At 44.4% G+C, this 27,465-nt stretch overlaps 1 protein-coding gene across 1 annotated transcript in view; it reads right to left on the minus strand.

Annotated features, from left to right (window-relative positions):
- Positions 1–18,303: 18,303 nt before the first annotated feature.
- fam184b (family with sequence similarity 184 member B) overlaps positions 18,304–27,465 on the minus strand; it is a 30,982-nt gene continuing 21,820 nt past the window's right edge. The window contains exons 13-18 of the mRNA XM_056280930.1: positions 27,227–27,342; positions 26,087–26,437; positions 25,682–25,796; positions 24,072–24,176; positions 20,903–21,309; positions 18,304–18,449 (exon numbers count right to left, since the gene is read on the minus strand). Coding sequence (XP_056136905.1) covers positions 18,371–18,449; positions 20,903–21,309; positions 24,072–24,176; positions 25,682–25,796; positions 26,087–26,437; positions 27,227–27,342 — 1,173 coding nt within the window. The 3' untranslated portion in view covers positions 18,304–18,370. The remainder of the gene's footprint in view (positions 18,450–20,902; positions 21,310–24,071; positions 24,177–25,681; positions 25,797–26,086; positions 26,438–27,226; positions 27,343–27,465) is intronic.

The raw sequence follows: 27,465 nt of genomic DNA on the forward strand, positions 1-27,465 counted from the left end.
TTTGCACATGTTAAATTTTCAGTTTTTGTGAAATAAACTACCTTTGTTGAATTAAATAATGAAAATATATCTCTTTTTGTGTGTGTGTCCATTATTTGGAAGGTGTGCTTTACAAATTGGGATTTGGATGTATGTGTAATAAGCTTATTTTAATGTTTTTTACAAAAACAGTGACCATGTCTGGAGGGTTCACAAACTTTCAAGCAGCACTGTATATAGCGTTTTTTTCCCCAAAAGCGTTAATTGTGTTGTGAGTGCTCAACTAATGAGGAGCGGAATATCAACACAGATACAGGAAAAAAGATTTTAATACATTGCCGTACAAGCTTGTTTCATGCGTTGCGCACGCACCTCGTAAATTGAGCACTCTTATCAACGCCATTGACGGTTTCCGGAATTTTTTTTTTTTACTGCTTTATTAATCCTTGTGGGGCAATTCTTCCTCTGCGTTTAACCCATCCAGGGTTAAGCTGTGTGGCTAGGAGCATTTGGCAGCTGCCGTGCAGTGCCCGAGGACCTACTCCAGTTCGTCTTGCCATGCCTCGGTCAGGGGCACAGACAGGAGTATAAACCCTAACATGCATGTCTTTTGATGGTGGGGGAAACCAGAGCACCTGGAGAAAACCTACCGCAGACATGAGGAGAACATGCAAACTCCACACAGAGGAACACCTGGGATGACCCCCAAGGTTGGACAGCCCTGGAGTTCAAACCCAGGACCCATTATAACTCTCTTTATTCAGGGCTCAGTCAAAAGTCCATCTCCTGCCTCCAGCTCATCCAAAACTCAGCTGCCAGACTGTTAACTAATTCCAAGAGACATGCCCACATCATTCCCATTGTTGCAATGCTTCACTGGCTACCTGTTAGGTATAGGATTGATTTTAAACTTTTACTAATTACTTTTAAAGCCCTACATAGCCTCGCTCCTAAATATATCACTGATTTACCCACACCCCATGAGCCTGGTCGCTGCCTGCACTCCTCAAGCAGGTCCTTTTTAACTGTTCCCTCAGCCAGCCTTGTAACTAAAGGCGACCAGGCGTTTTCTGTAAGAGCCTCACAGCTCTGGAACGCCCTACCTACAAAAATTAGGTTACAAACTAACTGCCTTCTTTTAAATCACTTCTAAAAACTTACTTTTACAGGAAGGCTTTTTTTATAGTGAAGCCACTGGTACCCCATTTTTGTTTATGTATTATTTTTTAAAATATATTTTATGTCTTATACTTTTATTTTACTTTTCTAATTCTTTATGTTTACTTTATATTTATATGGATGGATGGATTATATTTTCATCATATTTTAATTGTAATCATCTATCCATTATCTGAACCACTTGTCCTGCTTTCAGGGATGCTGGAGCCTATTCCAGCAGTCATTGGGCGGCAGGCAGAGAGACACCCTGGATAGTCCATGGGCCAGACGATATTTCGGTACACTCAAGGTGGCAAAACTTACTTATAATTTTTGAAAGGATCCATGTCTGTAGATGATATTTTGGTATGATAACCATTCCTGAGTGGCAGCTGTATCACAGTTATCAGCTCATGAAGTTAACCACCCGCTAAACTAAATTGCATTTTAGACGCTGGTGCATATCCTGGTTTAGCCTCATGGTCAGGACATTTTTCAATGTTCTATAATATTGTCTTTGGTATCATTTTAAAGGGGACCTTCTTAGCTTTCATTCAAGCCCTGTTGTGGATATTTCTCACAAATATAGAGGTCACTTGAGCTCTTCAACCCGTCAATAACACACATCTTTCTGCAATTTTCGCCTAAACTATATACTTTCTTTTAGCCCTGTGGCATCTAGGAATATCAGGGACACAAAACACAAAAACTGGAATACTCACAGGACTGTAAAGATTCAGGAAATGTATAATATACCCATACTATTTCATTGTGTGAGGTGATTGAGAGCCTTAAATGAGAACTAGACCAAAGCCAGTTAGGTCACAAACTGGTCTCTATACATTTGTTTAAATACACAATCAAAATACATGATAAAAAGGAATACCATAGTGAGGTAATGAACTATTTTAATATTTTAAACAACATTGACATTTACATATACTTAGTCAATGATACATGTAATCCCATATCATTAGTGGGTATATGTAATGGTAATGGGTAGGGTAATGGGTATATGTGAATATGGTTACATTATTGTTATCAAGCTCTGGGTAACCGAGTCCAGAATCAACATCCTGTGCATCAATAGACTACTACCACAGTAATACCATCAGAATCATCACACTGTCATTCATCAAACTGCTCGTTTCTCTCATCATCTGACTCCCCAAGTTCAAAGTCCAGTTCTGGACCATCCTGCTGTTTTTGGTTACTGCAGGTCTGTAACCTGCACATGTCTGTGCATGGAAGTCCATTTGACAGGCACATGCAGCTTGGCATTTTGCATGAATGCACACACTTGCATGTTAGCATTTCCAAGACCACATCTGGTGCAGGTGGGGAGCGCATCCAGTAAATGGCCAGCTTGCCTTCATCGTCTGTCCATCCATACTCAGTAGGGCTTGGCACCACAGGGTTAGCCTGCAGACAGCACTTCCATATTGCTGCCTGATAGTTGGCTCGTTGAACATGCATAAAGAGACAGTCTCTACATGGCGGCAGCTGGCTGGACTCAACCTCTCCCCTTTTGGTGCAGAAGAGCTGGTAACGCAGTTTGTTCACCTCAGCAGTGCTGCTATTAGCAACATACATCCGACAGGTGAACTGCTCAATTTTCTGGAACAGCTCATCACTCACATTCCATGTCTGTCCCAGTTGACTAAAAGTCTCTTGGCAGGAAGTGTGCTTTCTCACTATCTTCAGGGCATTCAGCTTCCCTCGACCAGCGAATGCACTGACAGTGTCGCAGCCTGTGAAGGCATGTAAGCCAATTAGGCTGTCACAGATGCTGTCTCCAAGTGAACTTGCCAGTTTGGTGATGTCGACAAACCGTGTGCGGTTCTGAGTCCCACACTTCTGGTAGATGGGACAGGTGATGTCCTTCTGGAAGCCAAGACAAAGCACCATGACATCAGTGTCCTCAGCTGTGATGATAACTGACTTTGAGCCCGCATTTGCTGCATGCAATGCATGCAGGAGCAGACGGGTGTCAGCTTCTTCATGTGTGGAGTGCAGTTCTGCTGCTTCCTCACACCCATCTTCTGTCAACTTGTAGCAGGTTTCCTCACAGGTCATGTACAACACCTTGCCATGCAGCATAGCTCTGTATCGTGGGAGTTTCCACTCTTCCACCAGAAACTTGATGAGACTGGTCTTGTTGGAGGAACTGCACAGAAATTTTCTCCACTGCTGGACGTGGTGTCCCCCTGCAAGATTCTTGTACTGGAGAGTGATGTCTCCACCCCGGTTCAGTCGTTCAGCATCTTTGATCGAAGTCTGGTGATAGACATCAAAAACAACATCAATCCTCCCACTCTGTGCTCCCTCATGGAGGACCTGGGTCAAGGCTGACTCTGCCACCTGTGCAAAGGTTTTGTTGTTGCCATTCATTTTTTGGACCAGGCTCATCCCATCAATGATGGAAGTAGTTGGGATTGGGATGTCTTCTGCAGGAGATACATTCTTTTCAAGCTCTCTGGCAAGTGCAGCCTTGTTTGTTTTTCGTAAGGACCCATCAGCATTTGCCAGTGCCCATGGTAGTGGGCCCAATGGGTAGGCAAGGACATCCTTCAGATTCACCTTCCTGCTTTCAGCCACCAGGATCATGTTACTGAAAAGGTTTCTATCTGCCTTCAGAACCACATCCTGTGCTTTCTTTCCATGAGCTTGTTTTGTGCTGACATTGGAGAATGTTTTCAGACTTTGCTTGGTCATCTTGTCGTGGAATTTCACAGGTGGTGGGTCTGCATCTAACCTTGTTTGCTGGAATGCTTGGTAAGCCTCTTCTCCTTTCTCAAGAGCTCTCAAGAGACCTATGGTCACATCAGGGGGAGCCATGTTGCCAGTGGAGAGGCTAACCAAATCAATCTCATCAGGGGACATAGGATTGAGCCAGTTATTCTCCATAAGGTCCATGAGAGACTGGACATCTGCTTCATCTCTCTTGATCCTTGGACTCTGTAGATCTGGATGAGACCATTTGCACCTGCCTTGACCTGTCAGGTCTCTCAGCTGTCTGAGGTACATGCTTCTATACTCAGCTGTGAGATAATATTTGGTCACAGCTCCTGGCTTCAAGCTGAATCCCTTTGTCCCTCCAGCTGTTTGGGTGTCTTTGTTCACCATTTCTTCTATAGCTTGGTCAACAGGGATTCGGCCAAAGGGATTGGTGGAGCCCAGTTGGACTGAGAAGCCTCCTTCCATGAATTCTGTGTACACATCTGGGTGTGTGATGGGCAGCTCAGACATCTGGGCGTAGTAGTAGGGGAGGTAGCGTGCATAATTCATCCTGTCATAAGCAAAGCACCATGGGATCATTGCTCGAATGCTAGCCAAGTGTAGCATCCAGTCTCCCTCTCTGGATGCTCGGATGAGCCCCAACAAGATTTCAACCATGTCCAAATAGGACATCCAGAAGTTCGAGAGGCTGCCGTTTCCACCTCTAAGGAACTCACGGTAGACTTCAAATAGATCCATGATGCGTGTACAAGAGCTGTTCTCGAGGACCTCCTTCAAAGCATGTTGTGAGACTTCTTTCCCAAGGCTGTCAATGGTCTTCAGTGTCTCATTCAGGTGAAACATGTCATTCCTGTGAGTTTCTTCCAACCAGGACAGGAAACCATTCAAGGTCAGTCGCATGAGAGCCTCATACAGGAGCTTGTGTAGTCGCACTGCCCTGTTGTACTTGCGGCCATCCATAACACCAGCAATTGAGCCTTCTGCAATCATGCCAGACTCAATGCAGAGGTCTTTGAGTCCAGCATCTTGGAAACGCTTTCCTATTATTGCCAGCAGTGTGCAGATGGTGTGGAATACCCCAAGCCTAACGATGATATCATGGAACTTGTCATGGTGTTTCCATGTGATCTCGACAGCCTTCACATACAGGGCTTGGTCAAAGACACAGACAATCTTCCTCAGGCCTAAGCACTGCATGATGCTCAGTGACTGGTTAAGCACCTCGTTGACAGTAGACATTTGTGTCGCTGGAGCATTGATGGTAGGCAGATGGCCTATATTGTCGGGGATGACCGTCATCTCTCCTCGAGTCAGGATGTTGAAGCCTGTCCAGCTGCTGACTGACTGTTCTTGTTGTGACATGCGTGCTAGGACCCAAAGAAGGTTTTTCTCTCTGGCAAGCTTAGTATTGGCTGCAGTGTCGGCATCTGACTTTTTGCTTTGTGGTGGCCCTACCCGTTGTCCAGCATAGTAAGTTGGTAACATTGGTGGGGGTCTATCAATGCTTCTCTTCTTTGTTTTGGGAACAGTGGGCATGGGTTGGACAGGAAGTGGGTTGACTGGCTTTGCTTGCACAGCAATCCCATTGACTCTGTGAGATGTTCCCTCACCACTGACAGTTTCTTCAAGACGGTCGATATTGTCCCAGGCTAAAGTTGTGAATATGCCAGGATGGATGTTAGCTGGAAGGGCAATGCCACTCCCCGATGATGAGAGTTTCTGGAGACACAGGGCAGTGTTGATCTCTTCCATCTGTGAATAGGACACTGTGACCAAGTCGGTTGAGGATGTTTATCAACTCTACATTTCCTGTCAACGATTTGACACTGAATGGCAGAACAATGTGCTTGGAAGGCTTGGTATTTCCACATGTCACTGCATATACTATGTCATGGCCAAATGACTGCAGAAGGCACTGCACTCTCTGGGATGCATGATCAGGATCATTTGAGCCTGTGAGTAGAGAGTACAGGAAGATAATGAGCGACTCTGGAATGGTAGGACATTCTGCTTCTGGTTTGACTTCAGGCGGCCAGGTTTGAGGAACATCTTGACTTTTAATGTCTGCTCTCAATTTGATGGCTGCTTTGGCTATAACATCTTGTGCACTGACACTTTTCAGGGTCTGCAGCTCCCTTTTGAGAGACTGATTTTCTTTGGCAAGTTCCCTCATGGACAAGTTATCGGGATAGAGGAGGAATTTTCCTTTCTCATCAGGGAATATCTGCAAGGCTCCAGCAAACTCACTCTCCAGGTTTCGCCTTATGTGCTTCTTGGTTGATTCCTTGACTTGGGCAATGCTTTGGGAGTTCATTGAAGCTACCAGTCTAGAAGAGAGATCAGTCATTGTCATCACTTGAGGATTGCCAAAAAGCTCCATCCTGATGAAGAGGAACAGCTCATTGTATGCCTTATTCACAGCAGCTTCATACTGGGCTGCAGCATCATCATCTTCATTGCTGGCAACCTCTCCTTTGGAAACCTCTTCTTTGGTGTAAAGTCTATAGCATGACCTGTGGTAGTGCCCTTCAGCTGCTACAAGGTCTCTACTCACAATGGCAAGGATTCTGCTGTCCCTTTTCTTTGTGGCTGCACTCCTGATCTTTGCATCAGCTCGCAGTTCTCGACACTGCACCAGTACTTCTCTCGTATTCTGTCTCTTGGAATATTTGCTGTTTTTCTGACAAAATACGCACTCTGCATCATAAGTCCTAGATGTACTTGGAGCATGTCGAGCTACTCTCTTAGATTGTTTCTCTTCAGCAGAGACACAACTTTTCTTTTCTTTTGCAAGGAGGCCATCAAGAATTTGCTTCATAGTGAAGATACTGCGACACTTTCTGTGGTAGTAGATTGCTGGAATCTGTCCCTCAGGAATGTCTTTTGCCAGTTTCAAAACTGGTGCATGATTTCGTATCTGAGCTGCCCTGAGCAGAGTTCTCCATGAGTCGACACTTTGTAGTGAAACCAGCTTATCTGTATCATCAGAACAGTGGATAATGCACTCCACCCGTGGGCGCTTTGGTATTGGGTAAAAACTTGCTTGTTCACCAGTGGCCATATTCAGTCAGTTTTCACCTGCCACATACAAACAAATACATGTAACTTAGGTGTATGAACACTACTAAAACAAAGTTTACTTTGCTTCACCAGCGTCATATTACCATTATTTATCTTACATAGCCACAAATAGATACATTACCTAGTTGCTATGCAACAGCTGTATTTTGTCCACATGAGGCCGCTAAAATCAACACAAGATGAAAGTTCCTCGTAGCCACTTTAACTAATCATATTAACATATACATTAAAAGAACATGCTAACATTATGGGAAATTAGCTTACAATCTTCTCCAGAGTGACACAAGAAGATAGATACCAGTTTCCTCTATATGTGTTTAGTAGAAAGCTATCTGGCTGCACGTTAGCCTAGCTTAGCACAATGAATGGAAGTACACAGTACTGGTTATCCTTGGTTGTTGGCCAACTAAGAACTGTCCCAGAGTTTAAGCTAGGCTAATCAGTACCAGGGGTGTTGAAATGCTATATTTGTAAAAATCTGGGCAAATACACAATCGTGAGAGGCACAGAAACAGGTTTCCTGAAAGAAAAATGAAATAGCTGCTCATTTGGAAAGGTTATCATGTATTATTTTACTTCTGTTAGTGTACCAAATAAAATGGCACCAGTGAAGTTGTGTCACCTTGGGTGATATCGATATCTGGTCTGGCCCATGGACTAACTGGCTTTGGTCTAGTTAGTTTCTTAGTAATAATGCCCTTCTAATTTAAGGTTCACAATCACCACACACAATGAAATAGTATGGGTATATTATACATTTCCTGAATCTTTACAGTCCTGTGAGTATTCCAGTTTTTGTGTTTTGTGTCCCTGATATTCCTAGATGCCACAGGGCTAAAAGAAAGTATATAGTTTAGGCGAACATTGCAGAAAGATGTGTGTTATTGACGGGTTGAAGAGCTCAAGTGACCTCTATATTTGTGAGAAATATCCACAACAGGGCTTGAATGAAAGCTAAGAAGGTCCCCTTTAAAATGATACCAAAGACAATATTATAGAACATTGAAAAATGTCCTGACCATGAGGCTAAACCAGGATATGCACCAGCGTCTAAAATGCAATTTACTTTAGGGGGTGGTTAACTTCATGAGCTGATAACTGTGATACAGCTGCCACTCAGGAATGGTTATCATACCAAAATATCATCTACAGACATGGATCCTTTCAAAAATTATAAGTAAGTTTTGCCACCTTGAGTGTACCAAAATAGGAAATTTTGGGCTCTGGCCCATGGACTAGGACAGGCTGCCAGGCCATTATAGGGCCGGCAGCGCACGCACACACACACACACACACACACACACACACACACACATTCCTAGGGACAATTTAGTATGGCCAATTCACCTGACCTGCATGTCTTTGGACTGTGGGAGGAAACCGGAGCCCCCGGAGGAAACCCACGCAGACACGGGGAGAACATGCAAACTCCACACAGAGGATGACCTGGGATGACCTCCAAGGTTGGACTATCCCGGGGCTCGAACCCAGGACCTTCTTGCTGTGAGGTGACCGCGCTAACCACCGCGCCACCATGCCGCCCTTCATCATAATCAAGTTAGGTCAACTTTATTCGTATAGCCCGATATCACAAATTACAAATTTGCCCAGGGCTTTACAGCAACACAACATCCTGTGATGGAAGAACTCCCTAAAAAAAAACTTAAATAGGAAGAAACCTCAGGGAGAGCCACAGAGGAAGGATCTCTCTCTCAAGACGGACAACGTGCAATGGCATGTTTTATTGGCTCTAATTCTCGTCATTTTAACTATGCTGTTGTGACTTTATCCTGATCGTGTTTTATCTTGTTCTATGGAGTGGATCTGACATTATGTCCTATATTTTTATTGTATTTTGTTGTTTCATCTTGACTATGTGCATTATTTATCCTGTTATGTGAGGCACCTTGTAACGTTGTTTAGAAAGGTGTGATATAAATAAAGTTTATTATTATTGTTGTTTTTGTTGTTTCATTGTAACTTTTACCATCCAGTTGCACCAGGACAAAGTGACGGGTCTGGATGCAGAAAAAAACCCCAGATGTAACCCAGAATACTATTCGCTCTCTAAACTAGGTGTGAAGGTTGCTGGTCTCAAATTTTGATTGTAATTTAATTCAGTTTAGATGCAATCTGGCTACAATACCTGCACAAGCTATGTGGAGGGAACAGCCACAAGCATGCAATGTATTGCCATATACACTAATATGATCACTAAAAAAGTGCTTGAAATGAAAAGAAATAAGTGGCAGTACTCCCCTTATTCACATTGTTTTTTGTTTTGTTTTTTTGCAAGATGTTTTTTTTTACCTTTTCATTTAGACAGTGGCATTGGAGGGTAGATAGGAAATGAGCGCGAGAGATAAGACATGCAACAAAGATTGCCGGCTGGAATCGAACCAGCGACGTTGCAACAGTGTGGTCACGTGGTGAGAGCTGTAACTATTCAGCTAAGGAGTCCCCCCTTATTCACATGTTTGCATGTGTTACGTGTGAGTAAAAAAAAAAATACAAGGAGATATTGCTGATGTTCACAACATAAATTAATTTAATCCAGGGGACAACCATTTCAATTATTATTTACACTAGCTTTAGTGTGTGGCCTTTACAAAAAGTAGTTTATTCAAGTGTGCTATTAGTACACTTATTTTAAACTGCAAATCAGTGCGTATACTTTCAGTTTACTTCTTAAGTACTAATCGGAGATATACTAAATAAAATTATACTTAAGTATACTTAGAAGTATACTACTAGTACATATATTGGAACTTTACTTGAACTTTACTTAATAAAAATAAACTTCAAGTATACTATTTTTTGTAAGGGGGTGCATGAAGTCATTGGGCCGGGATGCCCTTAGTTCCTTGTATTCCCGGCGAAATCCGATACTGTCTCTTCTCTACTTCTAGTGTGTCACACAACGAAGCGCCTCTGCATCACCAGGCTCTGTGTCCAGTTGTCATCTATGCTGGTATTTTAAGGTTAATTTAAACGGTTCAGATAATGGATGGATGGATTAACGTTATTTAGACTAGCCGCCGACAGAGAAAAGCAGGCAGACTAGAACGGAAACGGATGAGCGTCACGTGGTGTCCCCGGTGCCCCCTGGGTAATGCAGTTTACATAGGGCTTTAATGAATCGCCCAGAGAACGTGTGGAGGAGAGATGCTGGGTATATTGGGAGAAGGATGCTGAATATGTCTGTGAATGTTCTCATTCATCCAGGTCATGGTTATCCAAAGGAGTTGAATCAAGTGCAACTGGACTTGGTATATATCCGTGAAGACGTTTCGCCTCTCATCCAAGAGGCTTCCTCAGTTCCTGCCTTTCTGATTAGACCCAGCTAGTCTGACTGGCTGGTGATGAGACTCTGAATTTATCCTCTAGGAGTTGTTGTTCATACTTAGCTCCATTGCTGAATGTGGAGCTGACAGGGAAGAGGAAAAGAGGAAGGCCAAAGAGGAGGTTTATGGATGTGATGAGAGGGGACATGCAGGTGGCTGGTGTGACAGAGGAAGGTGCAGAGGACAGGAAGAAATGGAAACGGATGATCTACTGTGGCGACACCCTAACGGGAGCAGCCGAAAGTGGCAATAGAACCTGACATGGAGAGGGCAGAAGGAGAGCACCGGCAGCTTTTGAGAAGTGCCGGTGTGCAAGAAATAGTCACGGTACACCGGAGTTAAATGTACACGTATCGGTACCTGCCACTCTGAGCACTGCTTAAAAAATGAAATATGAGGGGAAAGCGTTGACTTGGCCTATTGTTGAGCCCGATTAGGTAAATATTCTAGAAGCAGTTTGTCTTGATGCATGCTCAATAATCCAGGTAAGAAAATCAAAGAAGGTTGGATCAGTTCATCTGGATACGTTTATTGACAGATAGGTTCAATAAACGTATCCAGATGAACTGATTCAACCTTCTTTGATAGCAGTCTGTATGTAAACGATGACCTGCCTTTCATCATGGCAAATCAAATGTTTTTCAGTCCACATGTTCTGAAAAATTTGCTCACTAAAAACTCACGTTAATGGTTCTAATACAAAACCATTCTCAAAGAAATGGTCACAAAATATAGCTAATATTACTTCAACAGTTTCTAATTATGATTTCTACTTTTAATGCAACCATAATTAGAAACTGTTGGATTAATATTAGCTATATTTTGTGACCATTTCTTTAAGATTTCTACTTTTAATGCAACCAACCCAGCCACTGAGGATGCACAAGCCAGTGTCTTTTTAGTGCCGGTCCCAAGCTCGGATAAATGGGGAGGGTTGCCAAATCAAATATGTGGATCATAAATAAGATTTACATATTGGATCAGTCGAGGCCCGGGTAGCCAACGACTGCCACCAGTACTGTTAACCAGCAGGGTGCCGGTGGAAACTATGCTACTGTTGGGCAAAGGAGAAGGAGAGGGGGGAGGCATGTCCGGAGGCAGTGAGAGAGGAGGAAGGGTAGGAGTGTGGAGGTGGGAGTCGGAACTTTGAATGTTGGCACTATGACTGTTAAAGAGAGAGAGCTGGCTGATAGGATGGAAAGAAGAAAGGTAGGCATACTGTGTGTGCAAGAGGCCAGGTGGAAGCGGAGTAAGGCCAGGACTATCAGAGGTGGGTTCAAACTCTTCTACCATGGTGCGAATGGGAGGAGAAATAGGGTAGGGGTAATTCTGAAGGAAGAGTATGTCAAGAGTGTGCTGGAGGGGAAGAGAGTGTCAGACAAAGTGATGAGTATGAAGCTGGAAATCAAAGGTGTATTGCTGAATGTTATCAGCCTATATGCCCCGCAAGTTGGGTGTGAGATGGAAGAGAAAGAAGAATTCTGGAGTGAGTTGTATGAAGTGGTGGAGAGGGTACCCAAGGAGGAGAGAGTGGTGATTGGAGCAGACTTCAATGGACATGTTGGTGAAGGGAACAGAGGTGATGAGGAGGTGATGGGTAAGTATGGTGTCAAGGAGAGAAATGTGGAAGGACAGATGGTGGTCGATTTTGCGAAAAGGATGGAAATGGCTGTGGTGAATACATATTTCAAGAAGAGGGAGGAACACAGGGTGACGTACAAGAGTGGAGGAAAGTGCACACAGGTGGGCTATATCTTATGTAGAAGGCATGATCTGAAAGGGATTGGAGACTGCAAGCTGGTGACAGGGGAGAATGTAGCTAGGCAGCACCAGATGGTGGTCTGTAGGATGACTTTGGAGACAAAGAAGAGGAAGCGAGTGAAGGCAGAGCTGAAGATCAAATGGTGGAAGTTGAAGAAGGAAGACTGTTGTGTGGAGTTCAGGCAGGAGTTAAGACAGGCACTGGGTGGTAGTGAAGAGTTGCCGGATGGCTGGGCAACCACTGTAGAAATAGTGAGGGAGACAGCTAGGAAGGTAATTCATCAGGACAGAGGAAGGAAGACAAGGAGACTTGGTGGTGGAATGAGGAAGTACAGTAAATTATACAGAGGAAGAGGTTGGCAAAGAAGAAGTGGGATAGTCCGAGAGATGAAGAAAGTAGACAGGAGTACAAGTAGACGCAGTGTAAAGTGAAGAGAGAGGTGGCAAAGGCAAAGGAAAAAGTGTATGGTGAGTTGTATGACAGGTTAGGCACTAAGGAAGGAGAAAAGGACTTGTACCGATTGGCTAGACAGAGGGACCGAGCTGCAAAGGATGTGCAGCAAGTTAGGGTGATCAAGGATAGAGATGGAAATGTGCTGACAAGCGAGGAGAGTGTGCTGAGAAGGTGGAAGGAGTACTTTGAGGGGCTGATGAATGAAGAAAATGAGATAGAGAAGGTTGGAAGATGTGGGGATAGTGAATCAGGATTAGCAAGGAGGAAGAGAATTTAGCAAGGAGGAGGTGAATCAGTGGATTAGCAAGGAGGAAGTGAGGGCAGCTATGAAGAGGATGAAGAGTGGAAAGGCAGTTGGTCCTGATGACATACCTGTGGAGGCATGGAGATGTTTAGGAGAGATGGTAGTGGGGTTTTTAACTAGCTTGTTTAACACAATCTTGGAAAGTGAGAGGATGCCTGAGGAGTGGAGAAAAAGCCTACTGTTACCGATTTTCAAAAATAAGGGCGATGTACAGAACTGTAGCAACTACAGAGGTATAAAGTTGATCAGCCACAGCATGAAGATTTGGGAAAGAGTAATAGAAGCTAGGTTAAGAGGGGAGGTGATGATTAGCGAGCAGCAGTATGGTTTCATGCCACGAAACAGCACCACAGATGCGACGTTTGCTTTGAGAATGTTGATGGAGAAGTATAGAGAAGGCCAGGAGTTACATTGTGTCTTTGTAGATTTAGAGAAAGCATACGACAGGGTGTCAACCCAGCCACTGAGGATGCACAAGCCAGTGCATCCTTAGTGCCGGTCCCAAGCCTGGACAATGGGGAGGGTTGCATCCGGCATAAAATCTTTGCCAAATCAAATATGCGGATCATAAATAAGACTTACATACCGGATCGGTCGAGGCCCGAGTTACCAACGACCGCCACCGGTACTGTTAACCAGCAGGGTGTCGGTGGAAACTATGCTACTGTTGGGTGAAGGAGAAGGAGAGGGGGAAAGCATGTCCAGAGGCAGCTAGAGAGGAGGAAGGGTAGGCATGTGGAGGTGAGAGTTGGAACTTTGAATGTTGGCACCATGACTGGTAAAGGGAGAGAGCTGGCTGACATGATCAAAAGAAGAAAGGTAGGCATACTGTGTGTGCAAGAGACCAGGTGGAAGGGGAGTAAGGCCAGGACTATCGGAAGTGGGTTCAAACTCTTCTACCATGGTGTGAATGGGAGGAGTAATGGGGTAGGGGTAATTCTGAAGGAAGAGTATGTCAAGAGCGTGCTGGAGGTGAAGAGAGTGTCAGACAGAGTGATGAGTATGAAGCTGGAAATTGAAGGTTTATTGCTGAATGTTATCAGCGCATATGACCCGCAAGTTGGGTGTGAGATGGATGAAAAAGAAGAATTCTGGAGTGAGTTGGATGACATGGTGGAGAGGGTACCCAAGGAGGAGAGAGTGGTGATTGGAGCAGACTTCAATGGACATGTTGGTGATGGGAAGGTATGGAGTCAAGAAGAGAAATGTGGAAGGACAGATGGTGGTCGATTTTGTGAAAAGGATGGAAATGGCTGTGGTGAATACATATTTCAAGAAGAGGGAGGAACACAGGGTGACGTACAAGAGTGGAGGAAAGTGCACACAGGTGGACTATATCTTATGTAGAAGGCGCCATCTAAAAGGGATTGGAGACTGCAAGGTGGTGACAGGGGAGAACGTAGCTAGGCAGCATCGGATGGTGGTCTGTAGGATGGACTTTGGAGACCAAGAAGAGGAAGGGAGTGAAGACACAGCCGAAGATCAAATGGTGGAAGTTGAAGAAGGAAGACCGTTGTGTGGAGTTCAGGCAGGAGTTAAGACAGGCACTGGGTGGTAGTGAAGAGTTGCCAGATGGCTGGACAACCACTGCAGAAATAGTGAGGGAGACAGCTAGGAAGGTACTTGGTGTGTCATTAGGACAGAGGAAGGAAGACAAGGAGACTTGGTGGTGGAATGAGGAAGTACAGCAAATTATACAGAGGAAAAGGTTGGCAAAGAAGAAGTTGGATAGTAAGAGAGATGAAGAAAGTAGACAGGAGTACAAGGAGATGCAGCGTAAAGCAAAAAGAGAGGTGGCAAAGGAAAAGGAAAAGGCGTATGGTGAGTCGTATGACAGGTTAGACACTAAGGAAGGAGAAAAGGACTTGTACCGATTGGCTAGACAGAGGGACCAAGCTGCAAAGGATGTGCAGCAAGTTAGGGCGATCAAGGATAGAGATGGAAATGTGCTGACAAGCGAGGAGAGTGTGCTAAGAAGGTGGAAGGAATACTTTGAGGGGCTGATGAATGAAGAAAATGAGAGAGAGAGAGAAGGTTGGATGATGTAGGGCTAGTGAATCAGGAAGTTCAGTGGATTAACAAGGAGGAAGTGAGGGCAGCTATGAAGAGGATGAAGAGTGGAAAGGCAGTTGGTCCTGATGACATACCTGAGGAGGCATGGAGATGTTTAGGAGAGATAGCAGTGGAGTTTTTAACAAGATTGTTTAACGCAATCCTGGAAAGTGAGAGGATGCCTGAGGAGTGGAGAAGAAGCATACTGGTACCGATTTTCAAGAACAAGGGCGATGTGCAGAACTGTAACAACTACAGAGGTATAAAGTTGATCAGCCACAGCATGAAGATTTGGGAAAGAGTAATAGAAGCTAGGTTAAGAGGAGAGGTGATGATCAGCGAGCAGCAGTATGGTTTCATGCCACGAAAGAGCACCACAGATGCGATGTTTGCTTTGAGAATGTTGATTGAGAAGTATAGAGAAGGCCAGAAGGAGTTGCACTGTGTCTTTGTAGATTTAGAGAAAGCTTATGACAGAGTGCCGAGAGAGGAGGTGTGGTATTGTATGAGGAAGTCAGGAGTTGCAGAGAAGTATGTAGGAGTGGTGCAGGATACGTATGAGGGAAGTGTGACAATGGTGAGGTGTGCGGTTGGAATGACAGATGGGTTTAAGGTGGAGGTCGGATTACATCAAGGATCGGCTCTGAGCCCTTTCTTGTTTGCAATGGTGATGGACAGGTTGACGGACAAGATCAGGCAGGAGTCTCCATGGACGATGATGTTCGCGGATGACATTGTGATCTGTAGCGAGAGTAGGGTGCAGGTTGAGGAGAGCCTGGAGAGGTGGAGGTATGCACTGGAGAGAAGAGGAATGAAAGTCAGTAGGAGCAAGACGGAATACCTATGCTTGAATGAGAGAGAGGACAGTGGAATGGTCAGGATGCAAGGAGTGGAGGTGACAAAGGCATTTGAGTTTAAATACTTGGGGTCAACCGTCCAAAGTAACGGGGAGTGCAGTAGAGAGGTGAAAAAGAGAGTGCAGGCAGGGTGGAGTGGGTGGAGAAGTGTGTCAGGAGTGATTTGCGACAGAAGGGTACCAGCAAGAGTTAAAGGGAAGGTTTACAAGATGGTTGTGAGACCAGCTATGTTATATGGTTTGGAGACATTGGCACTGACGAAAAGACAGGAGGCGGAGCTGGAGGTGGCAGAGTTGAAGATGCTAAGATTTTCACTGGGAGTAACGAAGAAGGACAGGATTAGGAACGATTATATTAGAGGGACCGCTCAGGTTGGACGGTTTGGAGACAAAGCAAGAGAGGCAAGTTTGAGATGGCTTGGACATGTGTGGAGGAGAGATGCTGAGTATATTGGGAGAAGGATGCTGAATATGGAGCTGCCAGGGAAGAGGAGAAGAGGAAGGCCAAAGAGGAGGTTTATGGATGTGGTGAGGGAAGACATGCAGGTGGCTGGTGTGACAGAGGACGACACAGAAGACAGGAATAAATGGAAATGGATGATCCGCTGTGGCGACCCCTAACGGGAGCAGCCAAAAGTAGTAGTAGATACGACAGGGTGTCGAGGGGGTGTGGTATTGTATGAGGAAGTTGGGAGTTGCAGGAAAGTATGTAGGAGTGGTGCAGGATATGTGTGAGGTAAGTGTGACAGTGGTGAGGTGTGCGGTTGGAATGACAGATGGGTTCAAGGTGGAGGTGGGATTACATCAAGGATCGGCTCTGAGCCCTTTCTTGTTTGCAATGGTGATGGACAGGTTGACGGACAAGATGAGGCAGGAGTCTCTGTGGACTATGATGTTCGCAGATGGCATTGTGATCTGTAGCGAGGGTAGGGTGCAGGTTGAGGAGAGCCCGGAGAGGTGGAGGTATGCACTGGAGAGAAGAGGAATGAAAGTCAGTAGGAGCAAGACGGAATACGTATGCGTGAATGAAAGGGAGGACAGTGGAATGGTCAGGATGCAAGGAGTAAAGGGGATGAAGGCATATGAGTGTAAATACTTGGGGTCAACTGTCGAAAATAACGGGGAGTGAAGGAGAGAGGTGAAGAAGAGAGTGCAGGCAGGGTGGAGTGGGTGGAGAAGAGTGTCAGGAGTGATTTGCGATAGAAGGGTACCAGCAAGAGTTAAAGGGAAGGTTTACAAGATGGTTGTGAGACCAACTATGTTATATGGTTTGGAGACAGTGGCACTGACAAAAAGACAGGAGGTGGAGCTGGAGGTGGCAGAGTTGAAGATGCTAAGATTTTCACTGGGAGTGACGAAGAAGGACAGGATTAGGCACGATTATATTAGAGGGACCGCTCAAGTTGGACGGTTTGGAGACAAAGCAAGAGAGGCAAGTTTGAGATGGCTTGGGCATGTGTGCAGGGGAGATTCTGGGAATATTGGGAGAAGGATGCTGAATATGGAGCTGCCAGGGAAGAGGAAAAGTGGAATGCCAAAGAGGAGGTTTATGGATGTGGTGAGGGAAGACATGCCGGTGGCTCTTGTGACAGAGGAAGATGCAGAAGACAGAAAGAAATGGAAACGGATGATCCGCCGTGTCAACCCGTAACGGGAGCAGCCAAAAGTAGTAGTAGTAGTAGACTTTTAATGCAGCCAGCCCTCTTTAATGACTAGATGCCACTGTTTTCAGTAGGTGGATGTACTCTTCAAATATACACTTAATCTTTTTTTTAACAACATGTTTTTGGCATTTTAGCCTTTGTTAGGCAGAAAAAGTCCTGTGGCTAGATTTGAACCCATGATGCTGCGATCCAGCCTGAACCTACATGATGTGTTTAGCTGGCTGAGCCAAATAGACATTATCCACATTTACAGTGCTAACGGTTTACATGTCATAATTGTGAGTTGGGAGTTTTTTGTGGACTGGTGTTACCAGCGTCCAAAGAAAGCAGACTAATACAAACAACACTTTATTCAACGGTATCATCATTATTATACATTTTTGCATTGAAAGAAGCTTCATTTTGGTATGGTTAATAATGTGTTATATGTAAAGAAGGATCTTGACGGAATATGTTTAATGCCTAAATCATTTAAGAGATGGTTAAACACTTGTCACTCTGCTGCAGGTTAAGAAATGTACAACTTCTCCTGGAGTCATGTGCTTAAGTCAGACCGATAATTACATTTAAAAAGGAAGACGGTCTTAAAATGATGCATAGGCATTTCAAATAACACAAATATGATCCGGGGGGTATGTTCGCCAAAGAGGTCAGGCTTGTGTTTGAGAAGCACTTTTTGGTTGAGCTTTGAGGCAATGTTTAAGAGATGGCCTTGCTGGTGATGAGCCTGTATGTGTGAGTAGCTTAAGTGTGTATGTGGGTGTAACAGAGAATATGTACGTTGAAAGCAAATTGGTGTGTGTTTGAAAGCAATGGATTGCTAATGTGGCAATGTACTTGCAGCTGCTTGCACGTGTACTATACGTGCATGCATGTCTGTGTGTGTGTGTGTGTGTGTGTGTGTGTGTGTGTGTGTGTGTGTGTGTGTGTGTGTGTGTGTGTGTGTGTGTGTGTGTGTGTGTGTGTGTGTGTGTGCTTTCAGAAGGAGAAGTATTTGGTAAACCACTCCTGCTTCAGCCCTTCTGTCCCGGTCCCCCTCTGCTCCAGATAACGGCCCCTAAGAGCAAAAAAAAAAAAAAAAAAGCAAAACAATCATAGTCATGATGATAGTAATAACAGTACATAAACAACAAACTGTAATAAGCAAATCATATTAAGGAATAGATTACAGTACTCATGTAGATTACTCCTTCCGCACTGAACTGAAATCCTGGATTTTTCCAGGGTTGCCTGTGATGGGGAAGGTGAGATCAGTGCTGCTTATGGCACAGCAATCTGTCTTGTCTTGTGTTGATGGGAAATAGTACCTCAAAATCCCAGCATGGTAAGGTCAGTGTGTTTAACACATCCCTTCACACATCCAATATCACTTTACACACGTAACCGACAAAAATGCATATCCGCATTCCAGATATAGAAAGATGACGACTTTGCATTCAGTTGGCCAAATGCTGCACTGTGGAGCAGCTGATGTAATAACAGCAAAAACCTACAAAAAACCTCCAATCTATAGCAACACTTCTGAATAATTTACTCCAGCTGCCATTTCCTTTCTGGCGTAGTGGAAATGCAGGGATCTGATAAGTGTGTGGTAATGGGAGCTTCCCAGGAAAAAGACGGGCGTGGTGTGAAAGGAGGATATAAGGGGTGGGCCACGTGAACTTAAATTCTTTTTGGATCCCCCCCCTTTTTTCTCCCCAACTGTACTTGGCCAATTACCCCACTCTTCTGAGCCATCCCGGTCGCTGCTCCACCCCCTCTGCCGATCTGAGGAGGGCTGCAGACTACCACATGCCTCCTCCGATACATGTGGAGTCATAAGCCGTTTCTTTTCACCTGACAGCAAGGAGTTTCACCAGGGGGACGTAGCACATGGGAAGGATCACGCTATTCCCCCCAGTTTCCCCACCCCCCTGAATAGGCGGCCCAATCAACCAGAGGAGGTGCTAGTGCAGCGACCAGGGCACATACCCACATCCGGCTTCCCACCTGCAGACACAGCCAATCGTGTCTGTAGAGACACCCGACCAAGCCGGAGGTAACACTGGGACTCGAACCGGTGATCACTGTGTTGGTAGGCAACGGAATAGACTGCTACACTACCCGGACACCCCCATGAACTTAAATTGTTATCAGAATATTTTCCTGTTGTGACGATAACGATATGATGTTTTGATATACAAGCAAACATCATTCTCAATCACATTTTATGGGCCTTGTTCAAATAATAGATGACAAAAAGATTTTATTTTAACTTTATATAAGCAGATTTGTACATTATGTGCAGATGAATTATGTTTTTATGGTGTAAATATTCCTCTTCTGAGGCGAAACGGTGCAAAGACACAAAACAAATAAATGTATGTATGTGAATTTAATAAAATATAATTTAAAATTAAATGAGAAACTATTTCAAACACTCAAGGGGCAGTTTTCTGGTTAAAAGTCTAACTAAGTGGTATTCAGTTATGTGCCATGGAGGTCCATGTGTATGCAGGTTTTCTTTCTAACCCACCCAACTCGACAGCAGCTGATTTCACTGACTGGTCCTCCTGTCTGGTTGTGTTAGTCAGTGAACTCAGCTGGTGTAGGGTTGGGTTGGAAGGAAAACCTGGATACACACGGACGTCCATGGCACATAACTGAATACACTTAGACTTTTATGACTTTACAGCATCACCACTGTTATAATGAATTCATAAGTCTGGAACCTTATCAAGAAATTTTGGCCTCAAATTACCTACAGCAGCTAAATGTTATATCAAAATATTACAATGACCAAAATCCCAGATGATATTTTGTCTCATATCATGTTATCGATATTATATCAATATCTTCCAGTTCTAGGGGACACCTAGGAAAATACCAGACCATGTTTCCGGGCATAAAATCTGAGCATAGTTATGAACATGCACTTAGCGCAAGGAGCCAGCGCTAACATGGAGCCAAACGGGGCAGTGACTTCGTCCTCTAAAAAAGCGACAAAATGTGCTTCTTGTTACTCCAAAACAACATGCATTGCTAAAATAAGTATTTGTGGCTCGTACAATTGCTCAGAATAACCTTCTGCACACTATTTGGGATTAATTTGGTAAATATGAGCAGTGAAGTGGAGGCACTCGTTTCCTGGTTAATTTTCCCCTGCGCATTGCACAAAACCTCAGAGAGAGGTGTAAAAAGCATAAAAAGACAGAATAAGTGTAGAAAATCTGATAATGTTAAATTGTACAAGGCAAGAATATGCATATTAGCTTTGCATGTTGCTTTGCAATCACTAGAAGTGCATTTTGTTGCTTTTTTTTAGAGGACAAGATCACTGCCCTATTAACTTCCATGTTAGTGTTGGCTGCTCGTGCTGACTACATGTTATAGGGGACATGCTACATTGCATGGACAATGTAGCATGTCCCCTAGACCACTGAACCCCCCCCCCCAAAAAAAATTGACCTGAGATTGTAAAACATTCTGGGAATTGATCTCATTTTAAGCCCTGACATGAAATGCTGTTACCTGTTGAGCTGAGCCTGCAGCTGTGGGTGTGGCTCATGGGAAGAGGGAGCGACGTAACGGATTCCTGTCTGCGGGGAGGGGCAGACGGGGAGGGGAGCCGTGGGAGCAGGGGTGAGAGGGGTGCAGGAAGTCCGGGACCTGGCGGAGCGGGGGAGGGAGGTGGAGGAATGTTGGTTGAGGGAGAGGGAATTGTGCTTGTGTGGCAGAGAGGAGGTGGAGTATTTGGGGGACACCTGGAGGTGGGAGGCAGATGGGTGCGGGAGGGTGGAGGAGGAGTGCTGATTGAGTAAGGGAGGGGAAGAGGAGGAGGAGGAAGAAGAGGAGTGGGGTACAAATAGGCCCTTGTCATAGGCGCTGACATTGGGGATGCTGGTGAGGTGAGAAGGAGACTCCTCCAGACGCTTCCTCTGTCAGGAGAAAATATTCGAGGTTGGTAAAAACCCACCAGTGTGACATTTACAGGACATTTTATGCCAAACTCAATAAACATCTATAGACTACTTACAAGATATTTATTGTTTATTTATTATATTAATATCATATATATTATACATGATTGGGCAGCAGGCGGGGAGACACCCTGGACAGACCGTCAGGCCATCACAGGACTGACACACACACACACCCATTCATAACTAGGGACAATTTAGTATGGCCAGTTCACCTGACCTACATGTCTTTGGACTGTGGGAGGAAACCGGAGCCCCTGGAGGAAACCCACGCAGACACGGGGAGAACGTGCAAACTCCACACAGAGGACGACCCGGGATTACCCACCAAAGTTGGACTACCCCAGGGCTCAAACCCAGGACCTTCTCGCTGTGAGGCGACAGCGCTAACCACTGCGCCACCGTGTTATATAATTGTATAATATGTAATTATAATATAAATTACTATATATTATGTTATATTATATTATAATATATTTATAAAATATTACTTACAAGATACTTACTTACATGATCTCTAGTAGATAGCTTGTTTTTCATAGAAAGCCTGCATATTTCTCATATGGCTAGGTGATGTTTAATAGGTCAAAACCTTCCATTATCTATACAGTCCATCCAGTTCAGGTATGCAGGGGGCTGGGGCCTTTCCCAGTAGGCAGAGGGCAAAGAGACACCCTGGACAGGTCACCAGGCCATCACAAGTCACAGTCACCATTCATATATATGGGCAATTTAGAGTCTCCAATTCACTTAACATGCATTTGAACTGTGAGAGGAAACCAGAGGATACCCATACCAACACAAACACGGGGAAAACCTCCACACACATGGGCTAGAATAAAACCCAGGACCTTCTTCACATCTTATTAATTTGCTATAATGAGGCATCTAGTTACAACATAATACAAGAGCACAGAACACAATTCGTTGCGAGAGAGGCTTTAACAGAGCCCTTCCTTGTTCCAAGGGCTGTTCTCATATATATAATACACATATATACACACACACACACACACACATATACAGTGGCTTGCAAAAGTATTCATACCCCTTGAACTTTTCCACATTTTGTCACATTACGACCACAAACATAAATATATTTTATTGGAATTTTATGTGAAAGACCAACACAAAGTGGCACACAACTGTGAAGTACAAAGAAAATTACACATGATTGAAAAAAAATTTTTACAAATAAAAAAATGAAAAGCGCGGTGTGCAAAAGTATTCAGCCCCCTTTTCTCTGAGTGCAACCAATTGCCTTCAGAAGTTGCCTGATGATTGCTGAATGATCGAATGTTGACCTAATGACTAAATAGAGTCAACCTGTGTGTAATCTAATCTCAGTACAAATACAGCTGTTCTGTGACGGCCTCAGAGGTTTGTTAAGAGAATATTGGGGGGCAAACAGCGTCATGAAGTCCAAGGAACACACCAGACAGGTCAGGGATAAAGTTGTGGATAAGTTTAAAGCAGGGTTAGGCTATGAAAAGATTTCCCAAGCTTTGAACATCTCACGGTGCACTGTTCAATCCATCATCCGGAAATGGAAAGAGTATGGCACAACTGCAAACCTACCAAGACACGGCCGTCCACCTAAACTTACAGGCCGAACAAGGAGAGCACTGATCAGAGATGCAGCCAAGAGGCCCATGGTGACTCTGCACGAACTGCAGAGATCCACAGCTCAGGTGGGGGAATCTGTCCACAGGACAACTATTGGTCGTGCAGTGCACAAATCTGGCCTTTATGGAAGAGTGGCAAGAAGAAAGCCATTGTTAAAAGAAAACCATAAGAAGTCCCATTTGCAGTTTGCCAGAAGCCATGTGGGGGACACAGCAAACATGTGGAAGAAGGTGCTCTGGTCAGATGAGACCAAAATTGAGCTTTTTGGCCTAAATGCAAAACGCTATGTGTGGCGGAAAACTAACACTGCACATCACTCTGAACACACCATCCCCACTGTCAAACATGGTGGTGGCAGCATCATGCCCTGGGGGTGCTTCTAGGGAAGATGGTCAGAATTGATGGGAAGATGGATGGAGCCAACTACAGGGCAATCTTGGATGAAAACCTGTTGGAGTCTGCAAAAGACTTGAGACTGGGGCGGAGGTTCACCTTCCAGCAGGACAACGACCCTAAACATAAAGCCAGGGCTACAATGGACTGGTTTAAAACAAAACAGATTCATGTGTTAGAATGGCCCGGTCAAAGTTCAGACCTAAATCCAATTGAGAATCTGTGGCAACATCGGGAAACTGCCGTTCACAAATGCTCTCCATCTAATCTGACTGAGCTTGAGCTGTTTTGAAAAGAAAAATGGGCAAAAATTTCAGTCTCTAGATGTGCAAAGCTGGTAGAGACATACCCCAAAAGACTTGCAGCTGTAGTTGCAGCAAAAGGCGGTTCCACAAAGTATTGCCTCAGGGGGGCTGAATACTTTTGCACACCGCACTTTTCAGTTTTTTATTTGTAAATTTTTTTTAAATCATGTATAATTTTCTTTGTACTTCACAATTGTGTGCCACTTTGTGTTGGTCTTTCACATCAAATTCCAATAAAATATATTTATGTTTGTGGTCGAAACGTGACAAAATGTGGAAAAGTTCAAGGGGTATGAATACTTTTGCAAGCCACTGTATATATATACATATATATATATATATATAAATGAATACATTATGAGGTCAACATAACACAAACAGACAGGCCCAACTCACCCTCATGGTTGGTGTGACACTTCCGGGGCGGGATTTGTCCCGGAGCCTCGGGGAGCTGTTGTCCCCGCTGACAGGAGGGTGAAGCTGCAGCTGATGCCGCTCCTCCTGGAGGGAAGGAGGATTAGAGGAGGGACTTCTGTGAGCCTTATTCGTGGTCGCTGTTTTATTATTGTCCTGTCTAGAGGCTACACTTGTACACTGCACATGCTGCCTCAAACCACACAAAGATAAGTCATTCTGGCCCAAAGATGCCTCAAAACTCCACTCGTGATCTACTGCAACTACAGTGTGCTGAAAAATATTTCACAAAACTGAGTTTTTTTTTCTTTTCTTTTTTGGCTGTGTTTGTATTTCCTTGGACAGAGACTATCAAGTCTGACGACTGTAAGAGCCAGCATGAGACAATAGTTACAGATAGGCTTATATCTTATAATTTTACATTTTGGAACCAGAGAAATATTCATCCTTTGAAATGTAAATAATGTGGAATTGGATAATTAATGCCGTAATCTATCTTTACTGATGCTTATTATTTGATGTCTATTATGCATGCTCAATAATCCAGGTAAGGAAATCACAGAAAGTTGAATCAGTTCATCTGGACACAACGTTTATTGAGAGAAACGTTTCATCACTCATCTAAGTGACCTCTTCAGTCTCAGCGGACTGCAGGTATCCCCACCCTTATAAACAATATAGTGGCATAACAACCAAAACCAACGATCGGTTTCACATGCAAATTGCTGTGACCATTAACTGCAGTAACAATGGCCATGTGTACTATTCAGTGAGGATTGGGGAATAGTTGCAAAGAGGCCATCTATGTGAAGAGGGAACAACCATCACTGAACTGAGGGGGGGGGGGCTAAGAGTACATCTGTTGCCATTTTACAATGCTGTGGTTGTCTTTATGCATGCTCAGTAATCCAGGTAAGAAAATTAAAGAAAGTTGAACCAGTTCATCTGGACACAACAATGGACACACAATGAACTGATTTCTACTTTCTTTGAATTCTGTGATTGCAACCATTCCCCAATCCTCTGTGAATAGTACACACGGCCATTGTAACTCTAGTTAATGCTCACGGTAATTTGCATATGAAACCAATCGTTGGTTTCTGTCGTCATGCCACTGTGTTGTGTATAAGGGTGGGGACACCTGCAGCCAGTTGAGACTGAAGCGGTCACTTCTCTCTATATAAATGTTGTGTCCTGATGAACTGATTCAACTTTCTGCGATGATTATTTTTTATGGAAAACAATACATATCTGTTAATTTAGATGCTCTGTTACCTTTATTGTTCAAAATAATCATCATTAGCATTAGCTGGAGTTACATAGTCCATGGGGCAACACAGTTTTTTGACCAAAACAGAAACAAGACAGAAATGTGACCAACTGATAACCCTGTAATCTTACCTAAATAAAGCTGTTAAAACAAAATTACTGGCTTTGCATCAGCCTCATTGCTTTGTATGGACCATAACTTAGTAGTAGCACAGCTGGAAACGGGAAATAGTGTCGCGACAGTCAACATGTGCGACTCCTTCACCATGTTGAGGAAGCTGTCCAGCCTGCAGTTAGTGTGTAGTGGTGGTGCATGTTCTCACCACTAATCTTTGTATGAGCTGGTCTCTCTCTGTCAGTCTGTCCTGCAGCCTCCCCAGCTGCTGCTCATCACACCGAGGCTCTCTCTTCCTGCATCTGTCTTCCCGCTCACGCAGCCTGACAAACACACACACGCACACACACACACGCCGTGATACAAACATCAGTTCTGCAATGACTGTCCTTATGTTTAAATCAGTGTTAAAGGAGATCTAAACCAGTTTATAGTTACCTTTGATTCATCTCAGATTATCCTTATCCATCAACGCCATAACACCAGGCTCATTGTAGCTTATCATAGTGTGTGTGTGTGTGTGTGTGTGTGTGTGTGTGTGTGTGTGTGTGTGTGTGTGTGTGTGTGTGTGTGTGTGTGTGTGTGTGTGTGTGTGTGTGTGTGTCCAACTCACTCGGTCTCTAAGGCCGCTATACGAGCCTGCATGTGTGTCTGTGCACTGCTGTACTCAGAGACCAAACTCTGCAGCTCCTTCTTGTGCTCTCTCTTGATCTCCTCCACCTCCTCTTTCCTTTTCTCCTCCTCCTCTTCTCTCTTCCTCTCCTCCTCCTCTTCTTTTGTTTCCTCCTCCTTCTTGTCCTCCCAGTGTTTCTGGGACTCCTCCAGCTTCTCCATCTCCACCCTCAGTTTCTCCACCTCCTCTTTAAGGTGTTGTGCTTCCTCTTCCAGCTGGGCATCTCTCTTCTTCAACGGTTCCACTTTCACCTCTTCTTTCTCCTCCAGTTCAAACTTCTCCTGAGTCGACCTAGGAGGAAGAAAAGGAGAGGAGAGGACCATAGATTGGAGGAGCCAAGGGCCAGAGAGAAAGTGAACAGCATGAAATGCCAAAGCAAGATTGTGAAACTTGTGTCATAGTTAATAATCTATCCATGTAAAAAAATATATTTTTCAGCAAATCTCTTCGTTACACTAATATTGTTCATGTGAAGCAGCCAGTTCGAGTTGGCCTCGTTGATTTTTTTGAAAATAAAACATTCATGTTGGGTGCTGGTAGAGAAGGGAGGAAAAACTAGTCAACATGCCCACAAGCGACCGGTGGGGCTTCGCCTTAGAGGGAGTACCCTCTGCAGTGGAAAACAAAATCCAGAAAAGTAAAGTGAGTAGAGACGAGTTGAGCTGGTACCATGCAGTGGACAAGGGGGCAGTAGTTTCGGCCAGCTAAACCAGTGTACTTAAGGTAGTCATTTTCAAACGAGTCCTTTGTGAACCCACAGTAACACTAGTTTTCTATTCTGCCACGAAATTATTTACGTTCACCTGTTGTGCCGGGTCTAAAACATCCAGGTTAGGTGGCAGGAATACCTGACACGACAGGTGAATGTAATGAACCACCTGTCAGAGCAGAACACCAATGGCGCTGGGGCTCCCTGAGGACCTGGTTGAAACTATCTCACAAAGGGCATTGTCCCGGTTGCTTCCCTCACTTAGCAACAAACACCCTCACCCTGGCTCTCCCTGTCTTTGTTATTCCTCTTGGTCCCTCTTTACCCCCCCCCCTCCGTTCCCCATTGTTCCTCGCCTCCCTCTCTTCTACCTGTCCTTTAATTGTTCCCTCAGAGCCGTGTTCTCCCTCTGCAGCTCCAGCATGGCACAGCGACTCTCATCCAGCTGTCGCTCAAACACTTGCCACTGGTTCTGCTGCTTCAGGTCCTACACACACACACACACACACACACGCACAGTTGCACGAATGAAGCATACATACAGTACCTTCAAATTGTCATTTTCTCAAAAATGTCTTCTTTGGAATGTGTTTTTTTTCTTTTTCTTGGC

The sequence above is a fragment of the Lampris incognitus genome, chromosome 5 (assembly GCF_029633865.1).
Source record: "Lampris incognitus isolate fLamInc1 chromosome 5, fLamInc1.hap2, whole genome shotgun sequence".
NCBI classification, from domain to species: domain Eukaryota; kingdom Metazoa; phylum Chordata; class Actinopteri; order Lampriformes; family Lampridae; genus Lampris; species Lampris incognitus.